The 16,081-nt window shown below is 42.8% G+C and overlaps 1 protein-coding gene across 1 annotated transcript in view; it reads right to left on the bottom strand.

The window, feature by feature from the left end:
* The window catches only part of TIMM50 (translocase of inner mitochondrial membrane 50), a 46,427-nt gene extending 30,803 nt beyond the window's left edge, over positions 1-15,624 (bottom strand). Inside the window, exons 1-3 of the mRNA XM_089679809.1 lie at positions 15,431-15,624; positions 10,163-10,307; positions 6,869-6,900 (exon numbers count right to left, since the gene is read on the bottom strand). Coding sequence (XP_089535935.1) covers positions 6,869-6,900; positions 10,163-10,307; positions 15,431-15,583 — 330 coding nt within the window. The 5' untranslated portion in view covers positions 15,584-15,624. The remainder of the gene's footprint in view (positions 1-6,868; positions 6,901-10,162; positions 10,308-15,430) is intronic.
* Positions 15,625-16,081: the final 457 nt, after the last annotated feature.

Raw genomic sequence — 16,081 nt, 5'->3', positions numbered from 1 at the left:
CAACTTAATATTGCACCCTACGGAGTAAGACTGGAATGCCATTAAAGTTCATGTGCGTGTAAAGGCAGGCGTACCAATACTTTTAGCAATACAGTGTATACACACACACAATGTGCATATTACTAAGACTTTGTGTAAATTTTTAGTTTTGAACCTCTTTCACTCCACTCTTGGGTGTCACCGACGCTTCCCACATATTAGACACCTTGTGAAGACATGTACTTATAGGGGTTGATTTACTAAAGGCAAAGAGCCTGTTGAACTATGCAAGAGAATTTGCTCCAGAGCTTAGTAAATGAGGGGAAGCTCTACTGATTTCCATCATCCAATCATATGCAAGCAAAAAATATATTTTTTTTCCCATTTACCTTGCATGTTATTGGGTATTTTTCACAAAGTGAAGCTTCACCTCATTTACTGAGCTCCTGAGCAAATTCCCTATCTATTTGCCCTTAGTAAATCCATTGTACACTCTGCCAGCTGGTGTGACTTGAACCCAGTGTGCCCACACCAGACCATTTTGATTTTAATACAAATATTTGATTATAAATTTGGTGGGGGTGCTTTTCCGTACTTCCCTTAAAAAAAAGTGGGGCCAAAGCTCTACTTCTTCTAAGGATCACAGAAGTGCACTTCGTTCTGCAGTCCTGTGACCTGTATTCAGCCGACAGTGGGCAAAAGCCCGCTTGACTGACGTCACTCAGGTGATCCAGGCTGTGGAGAGATGCTGACTTTATAATCAGGATCCACCCAGATGCCTGGAGCTGCAGCTGGCTCAGCCTCTCACCCCCGGTTCACATATATGCGGCCGTGCGGGCCACATTTTGCAAGGACACAAGAGCCCATTCATTTGGATGGATTCCCGTGCCACGCAGGGAAGAAGTCCCTGCACTTCTTTGGAACACGCAGCCCGCACGGGAACCTCGGTTCCCAGTATGGTTGCGTTTTCCAGTGCAGGCAGCGTGCCATTAGAATTAATGGCATCCGCCCGCGGGTCCGCATTTCTCTGTGCGGGTGGTGCAGCTGCACGGATTTTTGTGCGGATCCGCAGCGGCACAGCGCGCACAGATGTGAACCTAGGATCAGTGAGCCTCTAGGAGCCTGAGCCAGCCACTCATGCCTCTCCACAGCTCAGTCCTCCAGTAAGCGTTGGTGGAGCAGAACAGAAAGCTGGTGACTGACAGTCCTGGCTCTCTGCTCAATGCAGACCGAGAACTGAGCGATCAGTTGTCTTTGATTGTTCAGTTCTTGGTATTAGAGGCAGCAGATGCCGAATCCACCCAGGTGAGTAAGTATGTTTATTTCCCATATTTCTCTTCTAAACTGGGGCTGGGAGAGCACATTGAGCAGACTGGCTAAATATACACAAGCCTTCAATGTACTCACCTCTCTTTGTGCTTCAGCAGAAAAAGTGGTGCCTGAAACGTGGGATTTGGTGTTAAACAGCTCCAAGTTAATGGGATAATGCTTACAGAAAAATGCATTGCTAATTTTTTTTTAGGGAAAATTCATTAATGATAAGATTTGTACACAGGAGTGGTGTGTGAAGAGCGTCTGCAATTCATTTCACTAAGTTTTCCCAAAATGGTAGTGAAATCAGATTATCTAAACAAGGGATTACTGCTGAGCCAGCTTTATATAGAAGAAATCTTTACTCCAGCCTATAAACACATAGCATTTCTTCTAAAGGGTGACCTCTAGTGATAAACTTGAAGAAAGCAGAAACCTGTGAAAGAACACACACATACAAACATGCATACAGGGTGAGTTATTCACCCTGAGGTCTTCACAGAGGACAAGGGGGCACTCTTAACGTCTGGAGGAAAAGAAATTTAATCTCCAAACATGGAAAGGTTTCTTCACAGTAAGAGCTGTGAAAATGTGGAATAGACTCCATCAAGAGTTGGTTCTAGCCAGCTCAGTGGATTACTTTAAAAAAGTCCTGGATTATTTCTTGGTTACACAGAATATAACTGGATACTAACATTTATAGGTAAAGTTGATCCAGGGATTATCCGATTGCCTCTCGGGGGGTCAGGAAGGAATTTTTTTCCCTGCAGGAGCAAATTGGATCATACTTTGCTGGGTTTTTTTGCCTTCCTCTGGATCAACTGTGGGTGTAGGATAATATATATATATATATATATATTTTTTTTTTAATGGTTGAACTGGATGGACTTTTGTCTTTTTTCAGCCAGACTATGTAACATACATACACACACATACTAATCAGTCATAACTTTATGACCACCCACCTAATAGTGAGTTTGTCCATCTTTTGCGTCAAAACAGCCTTGACCCATTGAGGCATGGAGACCACTAGACCAATGAAGGTGTGCTGTGGTATCTAATACCAAGCTTTCAGTAGCAGATTCCATAAAGTGGTTGGAAAGGCCTTCTATACATGAAGGGGAAAAACCTTCTGTGTGCAGCCCCCCTGCAATATGTACCTGAGCCCCATCGTGATCCGCGACATGCACAAAAGCCTTGACTCTCCGGGGCCTCTCCCTCCTCATTGGCTGAGACAGCAGCAGTTGAGCAATACATACATTCATACATACACACACACACACACACACACACACATATATACACACACACACACACACACACACATTTTCAATAAAAGTTATTTTATGGTACTGCGTGTGTGTATATATATCTTTTTTTTAAATTGTCCATATTGTTTTAAGTTTTCAATCAAGTGAATCCTGAATTTTCATTTTGGTGCACTACTACTTTACACTTTTATAGGGTAATGACACTGTCTCTTTAACAGCAGGGACAGGTGCAGTAAAATTTGTGAGTTGAGTATTACATAGAAAATTCCCATAAAAAAAAATCTAATACAACATGGATGTACTAAATTTAGTTTATACATGCAATAAATTCTTTAGAAAATTGAAAAAACAATTGTGGCTGTTAAAAGTTATGATTTAGCAAACTGACACTTTAATAAATAGGATATAATGGGAATCAAAGTAAGCCTGCAGCAGGTAATATTTCATTCTGGCGGCATCTCTACACTGGTAAATGTAAATTACCCTAATTAGAGAAGAATTAATAATATATGGAACTTATGGAAACTGATTCATGAACATAGAAGGGTGAGCAGATGCTGGCAGGCTGACTATATCCCACTAGGATGAACACTGACCTCTAGTGGTATATTTAAAAAATGCAAACATTGCAGGAAAAGCATTCCGAGAGATCATACTGTCCCTCAAGCAAGCTTGGCAAATCAGATCTCTTCACTTTTATTTATTTATTTATTTAAGGTACTTATATAGCGCTGTCAATTTAAGCAACGCTTTACACATATATATTGTACATTCACATCAGTCCCTAACCCTCAAGGGGTGTACAATCTAAGGTCCCTAAGCACTTCCGCCTGGCAGTACTAGGGTCGTTGGTTCGAATCCCAGCTACGGCACCACCTGCCTGGAGTTTGCATGTTCTCCCTGTGCCTGCGTGGGTTTCCTCCGGGTTCTCCGGTTTCCTCCCACAAGCCAAAGACATACTGGTAGGTTAACTGGCTCCTGTCTAAATTGGCCCTAGTATGTGTATGTATGAATGTAAGTTAGGGACCTTAGATTGTACGCCCCTTCAGGGTTAGGGACTGATGTGAATGTACAATATATATGTAAAGCACTGCGTAAATTGACGGCGCTATATAAGTACCTGAAATAAATAAATATTTTGTTATTTAAAAGAAAAAAAAAAAACTTTAGAAATCACTTCAATTTTTCTATCCTCTTCTTTTAGCAGGGTGACAACGCCTTTTGTTCTGCAGTGATATTGCACAGAAACGTTGTTGCCCTGTGGACGGACTGTGACTGACAAACAAATTACACCTGTACTCCATTTATTGCTAAATATGTTTCCAGATGGAGGCTCTCAGAGTAGATTTAGGGCCTATACTACAAGTAAATTTTGTATTGCTTGTTCTGTGAACTACAAGTCATCAGCCACAATGGCTGACAGTACTTGTAGGCATTCATTCACAGGAAACTGTGAATGAATGATGCGGCCATGTGGGCAGAGCCCCGCACAGCCACCCTGTTTTCAAACTGTGTGAAGATCCACCATCCATTGTCATGGGGGGAGGGGGGGATGAGGCTGCGGATGCTGTAACATGTTACATGTCCACCCTAAAAATGGGCTGAACATGTAACATGTTCCAAAGGCAAAATTATCCTTTAGAAAGTTAGTTATAGGTCAATTTCCAAGGATTTTCATTCTTTGGTTGAAGATTTACACATTACCTAATAGCAAGAAGATTCATTATCGGTTTTCTGGGACTGTGACCATGCACTACATTTTTGCTTCATTTGGGGGTGGACACTGAACCTTGTAAGGTCCGAGAATAGAGACAGGTCACAATAAAGATGTAACTTTTAATAATACAAAAAAAAAAAAAAAAAAGCTAGTAATAAATGGACTGTAGTCGTTTCCATTTCTGGTTTGACAAATTACAGCCCAACAAATTTAAAGCAGTAACAAACAGGTTGTTTTTTTCTTTTGGTGAAAAAAAAAAGGTTAATCCCATTGATTGTTGTAAGCATCACTGGAAGTGTTATATGCTTTGCCCTAACCCTTGTAACTACCCTTTATACTGGACAGCTTTACTTGTTAAAAGAGTAACTCCAGGCTAAAAGGTTTTACTAAATTCTGATGGGTAACAGTAGTTAAAAGGATAAGTTCACTTTTCAAGAAAAAATAAAATGCACATATTTTTGCATAAAAAAACATTGCATTTATTATTTTTCCCTGTAGGAGCCTTGAAAGCATTGCAACTGTGATCAGTGGATCAAGGGTGCGATGTCAGGCTTCTGCAGACAAGCGCTGCAGCTTTCAGTCCATACCTGTATATGGCCTGTCAGTCAAGAAGGCTGCAGTGCTTGTAAATGAATGAGAGCACTCAGCAGCACCCACCCACAGTGGCTGACAGTAGTTGGTAGTTCATTCATTCACAGAAAACAGAATGAATGATGTGGCCTTGTGGGTGGAACCATCCATGTAGTTGCTTGGAGAAGATTCCCCAACCCGCCATCACACCAAGGGGGGAATCGGCAGAAACTGGCAGCAGGAGATGGAACATGTTCCAAAAGGTGAACTTATTCTTTAAATTTCAGACAATGTATGCCACTTCCTGGACCACAGCTATATTCTAATCATTAAAGTGATACTAAACCCATCATAAAAAAACAAAAATATCAGAATTCCCACAGCACCAATGAAATAGAAATGCATGTTTTGAATAGGAAAGACACCTCCATCTAACTTAATTTAATCCCTGAATCCCGCGATCACGTGACACAAAGCTGTGGCCAGCCGAGTGCTGAAACGTTCTGTAGAAGGAGACTTCTCTGACGTGTGTTGCGATTTTTACTGGCCCCTGACCCCCTTTCCGACCAGCCATGACACGGTCACATGTCCGCACAAAAAAAAAAAAAAAAAAAAAAACCACCATCAATAAAGATGTGACATCCCACCCACTGTAGTTTTTTTTTTATGGAATAGGCATGGAGGAGAAAGGAGGGACTGGGCTGTAATTTAGGATCTGTATACATGCCCCAATGTGTGAAGTCAATGTCATGTGACCCGCCTCGCTCCAATCATACAGGAAATGTTATCTTCAGCAGTAGACACCAAACTGAGCATGTGCAGAGTGACCCCCACTAAAAATGTCTCATCAGGCGATAAGAGGGAAGCACTAGAAGGGGCAGATCAGAGAAGTCAGGATCAAACAGTGTTTTTACACAAAGCAGAGGATTTACCCTTTAGGTTCCACAGTGAGTATAACTAGCATGATTTACTGCATATACAGACTGATTTTACTGTTGTGGGTTTAGTAACACTTTAAAGTTTTTATTGCTGCTAGTAAATATATCTTTTGCTATGCTTTCGGCCTACCAAGAGGAGACTTGCAACTCTCCTGCACAGCAGCTGCACTGTGTACCCCTGCTCTCCCCTGTCCATTCACAGAATGCTTTGTTTTTGGTGAATGGGTTCACGGAATACAAAGTGTTTTATGAATGGACAAGAGGAAGGACAGGCAAATGATAGCACTGTTTAGAGGAGCCTCAAGTCTCATGCTGGAGTAACTGAAGCATCACCAAAGTGAATAATGAAGAAACAGCAGAGATCACGGATCCCGATAATAAAACCATGTTACAGGGAGGATGAAAAGGAAAACAAAAAAAAGCTGTGTAATGGCTGGTGACAAATTTGCATCATGTGTCATTTTTCCTTTTGCCAAGTTCCAATTAAAGAATTACAGAAACTGGTGCTTACAAACAGATTCTTAGTCCTGTAATAAAAAAAACTCTGGTTATCATGGACTATGTAACCTATCAGATCCAGTTCTTATTTGTTTACTAAAAAGGCCAGCAAACCCGGCTAAGACCTTGATTACACCAATGCAGTTTGCTTTTCATCCGTTTTTGTAATGCTTTTTGCATTTCGATTTGAGTTTTTACACATGCGTTTTTGCCGTGTATTGCGGTTTTTTCAGCATATTTTGTTTGTTTTTCTGTAAAGGGGAAATGTTTTTGTTGCTGGGCAGAATAAAAGTGCAAAAAGTGGCAAAAATACACTACATGCGTTTCAACAAAGTCTCCAGTGAACTCTATTGTAGCAAAAACGCTGCCTTTTGCATTTAATAAAGTCCCTGACCCTTTCCAAAAACGCAGCTGCTGAAAAAAGCAAAGATGTGAATGTGTCCCATAGGAAACCATGCTAAATGGACTGTAGTGCATTTCTGCAAAAAACACTAAAAAACGCATTGGTGCGAACAAGGCATAATACACTGCTGTAGGCAACATACAGATGGAGAGGAAGAGGCGAAGGGCAGTGGATTCTTTACCTTGTTACCTTGCTCATCCACAGAACTGCTACCTGCAGGAAGAACACAAATAATTGTGGTAACGCATTCAGACAAAAGAAGTCATCATAAGGAGCAGTAACAGTGCCAAGTACACCAGAACACATCAAATCAGTAAAATTATTATCCACTTAACGCTGAGCTCCAGTCACAATATGAAAAAATAAATGTCAGCAGCTACAAAAACTGGACAACTTCCTCTACTGATCACCTAGGAAATCGCAGTAGAAGTGGGAGCAGGTACCTGTCAAAAATCAAGGGTACCCGCCTTCCCCCCTCGCTCCCTATAGAAAGGTGCCAATCCTTCTCCCCGCTTCAGACCATCCTGAACTCAGCGGCCAGACTCATCCACCTCACCAGCCGCTCCACCTCTGCCACCCCCCTCTGCCTCTCCCTCCACTGGCTCCCCATTGCCCAACGCATTAAATTTAAATTGCTCACCCTGACCTATAAGGCCATTCACAACACTGCCCCTAACTACCTCACCGACCTGATTCCCAGGTACCACCCTACCCGTACCCTTCGCTCTTCACAGGACCTCCTTCTATCTTGCTCCCTGGTCTCCTCCTCCCACGCACGACTGCAAGACTTCTCCAGGTCCTCCCCCATCCTCTGGAACTCACTACCCCAATCCATCAGACTGTCACCTTCCCTCCTCACCTTCAGGCGCTCCCTGAAAACCCACCTCTTCAGGGAAGCCTACCCCACCCTCACCTAACAGCCGCTGCCCTTCCCTCCTCCTACCACTTCATCCCCCACAGCCGTTTCCTCCTGTGCCTCTACCCCCTCCCTCCTAGATTGTACGCTCGAAAGAGTAGGGCCCTCTAACCCCTCGTGTGCTGTTTGATGTTACTGTTCTGTTTCATGTATTGTCCCCCCTCTATTGTACAGCGCTGAGCAAACCCTTTGGCGCTATATAAACTCGATAAATAAATAAATAAATAACAGGGAGTGGGGGACAAAGCCTTAAAGCAGAACTTCCCCTTTTGGGTGGAGCTCCGCTTTAAAGACCAGGTCTAATCTGACACATTTTGTTTACAAGTACAAATCTGCATTTTTTTTTTAGCAGAGACCATAGAGAATAAAATGGCAGTCGCAAATTTTTGGGGAAAAAATAAGCTTTAATTTTAATGCAAGAAAACACAAAAGATGATTTTACACCCAGTACATAGATACCTACATGCTTTAAAATTGTGCACGTTCATGGAATGGTGCCAAACTACTTTACTTAAAAAATCTCCATAGGAGATGCTTTAAAAAAATTTTTTCCAGGTTACCAGTTCAGAGTTACACATGAGGTCTAGTGCTAGAATTATTGCTCCTGTTATAGCGTTCATGGCGATGCCTCACGTGTGGTGCGAACACCATTTACATATTTTTTCTCAATTTTATTGCCATCACAGGAAATGGAAACATCCCCCGTGATAATAAAGCATGACAGGTTCTCTTTATGGAGAAATGTGGGGTTTAAAAGAACCCAGATCTTTCCTCTACCCTTGAAAGCATCTGATAAAATTAACAAAAAAAACACAGACAGACACACATTGATCTGATGCTTTCAAACAAACAAAAAGGCATTGTTTACATCTGCCATAAAGTGGAAGTGACATCATGACGTCACCTCTGGCCTCCTAGAAAGGGTCTTATACCCCAGATCCCTTCATAAAAAGGTACCGGTCACATGCTTATTGTTGTCACAAGGATGTTTTCATGCCTTGTGACAGCAATAAATGTGATAAAACAAAAATAAAAGAAACACTGAAAAAAAAAAAATAAAATAAAAGTGCCTTCATGCAAGTTGAACGCACGCATCAGTCCTACACACATGCAAACAGCGATTGTCCAACACATGTGCGATATCACTGCCAACGTCAGATTATGGGCAGCAATTTTAGCACTAGACAGCCTCTGTAAATTTAAAGTGGTAACCTGTAAAGGCTTTTAAATCATTGCCTATGCATAGCATAATTTACGTTGTTTGTCGCCATTACATGGGCATGCACAATTTTAAAGCATGTCTAATATCTATTTACGACGTAACACCGTCTTTTATATTTGACAAAAAACTGGGTTATGTATTGTGTTTTTTGTGCATTTTTTCCAAAAAATTGCGTTTGAAAAAACCCACTACACAAAGACCGTAGGGCTTTTAAAACAGAGTATTTTTATCTATAAAAAACATTATATGATTGTTACATGTAAACAAGAAATGCCACATGTGTATTGATTATGAAAAGTGAAGTAATGCTCAGTAATGTGCCTTTAGCATTTACAATGTACTTATGATGTGTTTTCGTTGTGTTTTTGAAGTGTTGGAAAAAAAAAAAAAGCTGCATGAATGCTCGATAATTGCCCATGGAAGAGTTGATTTTCTAGTCGGAAGTTTTCACAGGGGAAGTGATGTGGAGGATATGATCTCCTTTGTGGCGTTGTTAGATTGTGGTGTGATAGCGGGTATTTTTGTAAATTCTCTGCAAGATGGATTCTTATACTTTGATCTCTCTGACACAAAAAAAAACAAAAAAAACAAAAACAAAAAAACTTTGCCACTGCTCAATGCCCCTGCTCCTGCCTGGCACTATCAGTAATGCTGGTGTTTGATGCTTTGGCCTGCACACAGAAGTAAGTGGAGTAGGCGCATGGCTGCTCTGTGCAAACAGGTAATAGCTGGAGCTGCTCTGTCCTGGTTCTCTATTATTTCCCAGTGCATTCTGGGATACAGAAACTTCCACTGTCTCTTCCCCAGCACCCTGACATGCCATAAATGCTATAGGAGCGGTTACAAGACCATTACCATTGAAATCAATGGAAGTGGCTGACAGGTTGATGCCTCGTGAGAGTTTTAACACAACTCAATGCTATCGCTCCTGTGGGAACAACACTATATGGTGTCTATTGTAATATTCATGGCAGGCATTGAAGGGCAGTTATGAGGCTTTAAAACTGCTGAATAAATGCATAAACAAAGGGTATGGATGCACATGTGAACAAGCCCCAGCACGGCCTGAGCATGTAAACATAACCGAGTGTTTACTGAACATCTATACAGAGTGTTTGAGTTGAATAAAATATTGTTCACTGATAGGGCCAGAACCAGGGAAGGTGCACAGCATAGAATCTCCTGACAAAATGGTACAGTCCCACTGAGAGGCAATCTGCAGAACCTCAAATCTTCCTATCAGGGATTTTATAAAACCCAGATTACTGAGCAGGCAAAGCACAGCTGTGACGTTTCCTAGTTAGTAGAAGCAGATTACAGATAGCCCGACAACTCACCGAAGGTATATACAATAAAACCGCTTCCCACGACTCCAAAAATTCCTGCTGTCCTCAAAAGAAACTTTTTGGCTCTTGCTTTATTGTCTTTCTGCTTTTGCTGCTGCTCCTCAGAGTCTGCATTAGCCTGGGGGTCCTCGGAGCCCTGTAGAGTGAAAACACAAACCTGACGGTCAATATGAGGAGGGTACAGTACTGTCTTATTAAGAGAATGATTCCAGCCCTTCCAGAGAAGATTGGAGAATAGAAGCTGGAGCCAGAGAGAAGTTTTCATTATTATGACATTACAATGGAAGCAGAGCTAGTGAAGGATGTATACTATTACTCTTTAGGCCTGGTTCACACCTATGCGCTTTTTAGTGCATTTTGCAGAAACGCACTACATTCCATTTTACATTGTTTCCTATGGGACACGTTCACATCTATGCGTTTTTCAGCCACTGTGTTTTTGGAAAGGGTCAGGGACTTTATTTTTTTTTTATTTTAAACACAACACAGCGTATTTTTGTTCAACAGACTTTGATGGACATGCAGTAAAAAAATCAAGCAGTGCGTTTTTTTATGCATTTTGGTGTTTTTGCCAATAGCAAAGTATTGACTTTGATGCCACATTGACAACTTTGTACGGATGCTTTTTGTTTTGTTTTTTTGCTAATAGCAAAGTATGACAGTTCTGTTCATGTATACAACTTTGATGCAACTTTACACTCTCTGACACTCAAGTAGCTTCAAAGTTGCATCCAAATCTCACCCATCCAAAGTTGCATCAAAGACTCACCCAAAACAAAAAGCATGTTAACAAAATGCAACATTGGCAACATGCAGAGGCATGAACTTAGCCTTACTACTGTGTCCATCCCCATTGGAAACATTTCTCATTACTTCCTGTCCTTCTGATACAACATCACTTATACAGGAGGATGTGGAAAATCATCCCACCAAGATCACCGACAGCAATAAAAACCTGGCAGAAGTCCTAATGCCCTATTTTTTTTAACATATGTTAATGGAGGTAAACATCTTGATATACATTTAGGTCCATATATATTTGGACACAATTTTAGATTTTTTCAGCTATTTATCAAAACATATTCAAGCTATAGTTATATAATGGATATGGGCTGAAAGTGCACACTCTCAGGTTTAATTTGAGGACATGCCTACCCACATTGGACAAAGGATTTAGGCATTACAGCCCTTAAGAGTAGCCATACCCCTTTTTCAAGGGACCAAAAGTAATTGGACAATTGTATCAAAAGCTGTTTCATGGCCAGGTGTGGGCTACTCCATTATTTGTTCATCAATTAAGCAGGTAAAAGGTCAGGAGTTGATTCTAAGTGTGGTATTTGCATTTGGAATCTATTGCTGTGAACCTACATCATGTGTTCAAAGGAGCTGTTCATGCAAGTGAAACAGGCCATTGTAAGGTTTCAAAAACAAACAAATCCATCAGAAAGATAGCAGCAACATTAGGAGTGGCCAAATCAACAGTTTGGTACATTCTGAGGAAAGAACAACACACTGGTGAGCTCAGCAACATAAAAAGGCATGGACGTCCACGGAAAACAACAGTGGTGGATGATCGCAGGATCCTCTCTATGGTAAAGAAAAACCCATTCACAATATCCAGACAAGTGAAGGACACTCTCCACGAGGTGGGCGTATCATTGTCAAAGTCTACAATCAAGAGAAGACTTCACGAGAGCAAATACAGAGGGTTCACCACAAGGTGCAAACCATTCATAGGCCTGAAGAATAGAAAAGCCAGATCAGACTTTGCCAAAAAACATCTAAAAAAGCCAGACCAGTTCTGGAAAAGCATTCTTTGGACGGATGAAACAAAGATTAATCTGTACCAGAATGACAGGAAGAAAAAAGTGTGGAAATGGCTTGGAACAGCCCATGATCCAAACCACACAACATCATCTGTAAAACATGGTGGAGGAAGTGTAATGACATGGGCATGCATGGCTTCCAGTGGCACTGGGTCATTGGTGTTTATTGATGATGTGACAGAAGCAGCTGGATAGATTCTGCAGTGTTTACAGATATACTGTCAGCCCAGATTCAGACAAATGCAGCAAAATGCTAGGATGGCACCTAAATGTACTCAATTGTGTTGCCAGCGGTTTAGACATTAATGGCTGTGTGTTGAGTTATTTTGAGGGGACAGCAAATTTACATGTTATACAAGCTGTACACTCACTACTTTACATAGCAAAGTGTCATTTCTTCAGTGTTGTCACATGAAAAGATAATAAAATATTTACACAAATGTGAGGGGTGTACTCACTTCTGTGAGATGCTGTATATACCACGGATGAGCAAATGATCACCGGACGCCCCAGACATGCAATTCCAGGCACCGGGAGGGTTTTCTTTTTTTTCTACATTTAATCCTACTGCGGGCAATTGGCTTCAATGCAAAAACACCTCACATAAACTTCATTGCAAAAACACCGGTCAATAGCAATCCTATGTGAACACTTATCTCTGCATGCCACTCTACGCTATAATTTTCTGAGTCTGGAACGCACTGCTACAAACTCACATAGGACCCTTTTCATACTGGCACTCAAAACGCAGTGCATATGGATTGCATCTGTGTGAACCACCTCAATAGGAACACAGAATATCTAGCTTGTCATACAAATTTGTGCATTTGAAAAGGCATTCAAAATTGCATATATGTGAACCACGGACGCTCCATTCACACCTGGACGTTTTGGGATGGCGGCAGAAACAGCACAATTCTGCCCGTGATCGCAAAACGCAGGTTCTGGTGCCTTTATTTCAATGGTATCTAAAATGTGGTGGGGTTTTGGTCCCATTGTTGCACAGTAAATTGCATCATGGGAAGCTTGTCGCCCAAACGAAGCTCCTGCTCCTCTTTGGGCAACAAGCTTCACACGATGCAATCTGCCACGACTGCTGCACGACAATCGTGGCAAAACCACACCGCGTTTTGGGTGCCATTGAAAATAATGACACCCAAACCTGCGTTTTGTGATTGTAGTATGTTCTGAGAGTGCGGGCAGAATCACAGCAATTCTGCCGCAATCCCAAAACGCCCATGTGTGAACAGGGCCTAACAAGGTAGACACTGGAGTTTGATTTGGCTGCTCAGCAGGCATTAGCACCCAAGTGTTTCAGTGTTTGAGGGTAACCTGAAGGAATAAAGTTTTTTTTTTTCTCATTGGGGATGGTGCCTTATTTACTCTCTAAGCAGATGCGTTTCTGCTGAGCGTTAAAAAAAGAGCCAGACACTCCCCTTTCCTGACCAGCACCCAATCAGTACTCACTACACTGCAAGGATTCTCCTGTCCCTGTTAGTCCCCAGATGTGGTAGGGGAGGTGAGGAGATAAACAGTGCAATTAAAAGCATTACACTTACAAGTTTAACCACTTCAAGCCTGCCCCATAGCAGATGTACTGCTACAAGGCGGCCACGCTGTGCAAAATCACGTATACGCAAATTTGCATATCTTGGTAGGGAGCGCATGCACGCCACCCTATTCGTGCTACCATTGGCTCCTGAGGATGTCAATCACCCGGTCCCAGCTGGGATTCGGTGAGCGTCGGCGAAGCTGAGAGGGGAGAGACCTGTGTGTAAACAACACAGGTCTCTCTCGTCAGTATGGACATGCTGCTGTCTCTCTCTCAGCAGACAGAAAGAAAGGAGCAGGTCTCTCTAGTAAAACAGCACACAGTTAACCCTTTGATCGGCCCAGATGTTAAACCCTTCCTGCCCAGTGTCATTAGTACAGTGTCAGTGCGTTTTATTAGCACTGATCACTGTATTAGTGTCACTGGAAATGTCAGTGGCAGTTCCCCCCAGTGTCAGAATACCGGATGCAGTCCTGCAATAAGTCGCTGATCGCCGCCATTACTAGCAAAAAAAAAGAAAGAAAAATTGCAGTATATATACACTGCCATTTGTAGATGCTAGAACTCTCACGTAAAGCAATTACACAATATACACTTATTGGGATTTTTGTAGACATGTAGCAGAATACATTTTGGCCTAAATTTATGATGAAATTTGTGGGTTTTTTTTACTGGACATGTTTAACTACATCCTGACCGCCCTATAGCAGATATACTGCTACAGAATGGCAGGGGTGCACAAAATTTGCATCCGTGGCTGTCAATCACTGGGTCCCAGCCGGTGATTACTGAGGATCTCCGATGTGGAGGACTGCTTTGTTTACTAACAGTCCTCCTCCCTGTCGGCTCGGGCACACTTATCTGGATGGCTGATCCAGAGCAGTGTGCTTACAGTGAAGCACCAACTTACCGCCCTCAGTAAAACACTCCCAGCACACAGTTAACCCTTTGATCGTCCCTCATGTTAACCCCTTCCTGCCCAGTGCCATTAGTACAGTGTCAGTGCTTTTTTTTTTTAGCACTGATCACTGTATTGGTGTCACTGGGGATGTCAGTGACACCAAGTCAGTTCCCCCCAGTGTCAGAATGCCCACCACGGTCCCCCTATAAGTCGCTGATTGCCGCCATTACTAGTAGAAAATAAATTCCAGTATATATACCGCCTAGGCGATTGGAAGCGGAAGTTGTCTTCCTACCCTCCCTCCCCGTATTCTTGTGGGACACATGACAAGAATTCAGGAAGCGCATGTGCAGTGGACAAGCTGTCACAGCCGGGTGCCCACACTGAAGATGCAGGTGCCTGGAATACAGGATGGGCAAGTACCGAGGGACAGGTAAGTGGCTGTTTTTTAAAAGTCAGAAGCTACAATTTTTGTAGCTGCTGACTCATTTTGTTTTACAGTGTGAGAGGAACTCTGCTTTACATGGCTCCACAAAGGTATCAGCATGTACTTAACTGACAGTATCGGTACTTGTCAGTGAACAAACTGGTCTTGGTGCATCCCTATTTTAGGTGTCAACAGTCTCCAGGACCAATAGAGTGGGAGAATGTCCATAGGGAGCGCACTGACAGCAATAACATCTGACAGGGGTTCTAATCCCTCTCCAGTCCATCCACACCTGGAGTTTTGTATACAACGACAGAGAAGCCATAGAGGCCTACACACATGGTCAGTCCAGGTCCAGCACTCTACAGTGTAGAAGGCCAGAGATGTGACCACTGAGCACATAACAGGGAAATCCAGGGACACTTCCGGGGGAAAAATACTCCAATCCCGGGACTGGACACCACGGCCACCTGACAGCTATACAGGAGGGCACAGAGGTCAGGGGTCACATCCTCCTGGAGGTCAGGGGTCACGTGTCCAGTGTGCCTCTCACCTCCTTCTGTTGGTTCCGCAGTTTGTCCTGCAGTACAGTTCCGGTCAGACTACCCCCGGGCCCGGAGCTCAGCAACCGACATCCGAGCAGCGCCCGTGTAGACAGGAGAAGCCGCCCCGTCCTCCCACACGCAGGCACCAACGAGGCCGCCATCTTCCCCACACTGTACACACCGGCCAATCAGAAAGAAGCCGGTCAGCGCGTCGCCCAATCCATAGTCTTTTCCGTGCCGGCCAATCAAAAGACCGAAGCCCCTTTCGGCCAATAGAAGCGCCGATAGAAATCCGCACAGATTAGTTAGCATACTGCGCAGTCTCGATGCCAATGTCAGGCGGCCATGTTGTGTGTGGCGGCTGGAGGGAGCTGTCAGTACACGTGGTGGGAGGAGCCTGGGGGGGTACGACCCTGCCCAGTGACGTCAAGTTTAATCTGTTTCAAGGCTCATGTACACTGCAGCTGATAAACTGACGTTCAGGAGCTTTTCTGTGTTTTTTTCAGCAATCCCTGAACTCTCCATGTTTTCCTATGTATCCATGTACACGATGTTGTTTACAGTCGTTTACAGGCAGTTGAGTTTACAGTTGTTTTTTTAATGCACCAAACTTGTTTTCAGGAGTAGATTTAGTCAGCGTTTCAAACGCCAAACGCTTG

This window comes from Staurois parvus, unplaced genomic scaffold (assembly GCF_062004578.1).
Source record: "Staurois parvus isolate SC_StPar_1 unplaced genomic scaffold, SC_StPar_1.0 ptg000232l, whole genome shotgun sequence".
NCBI classification, from domain to species: Eukaryota; Metazoa; Chordata; class Amphibia; order Anura; family Ranidae; genus Staurois; species Staurois parvus.
Note: the sequence above shows the minus strand (reverse complement) of the source record. Positions and strands in the feature narration are given on the sequence as shown.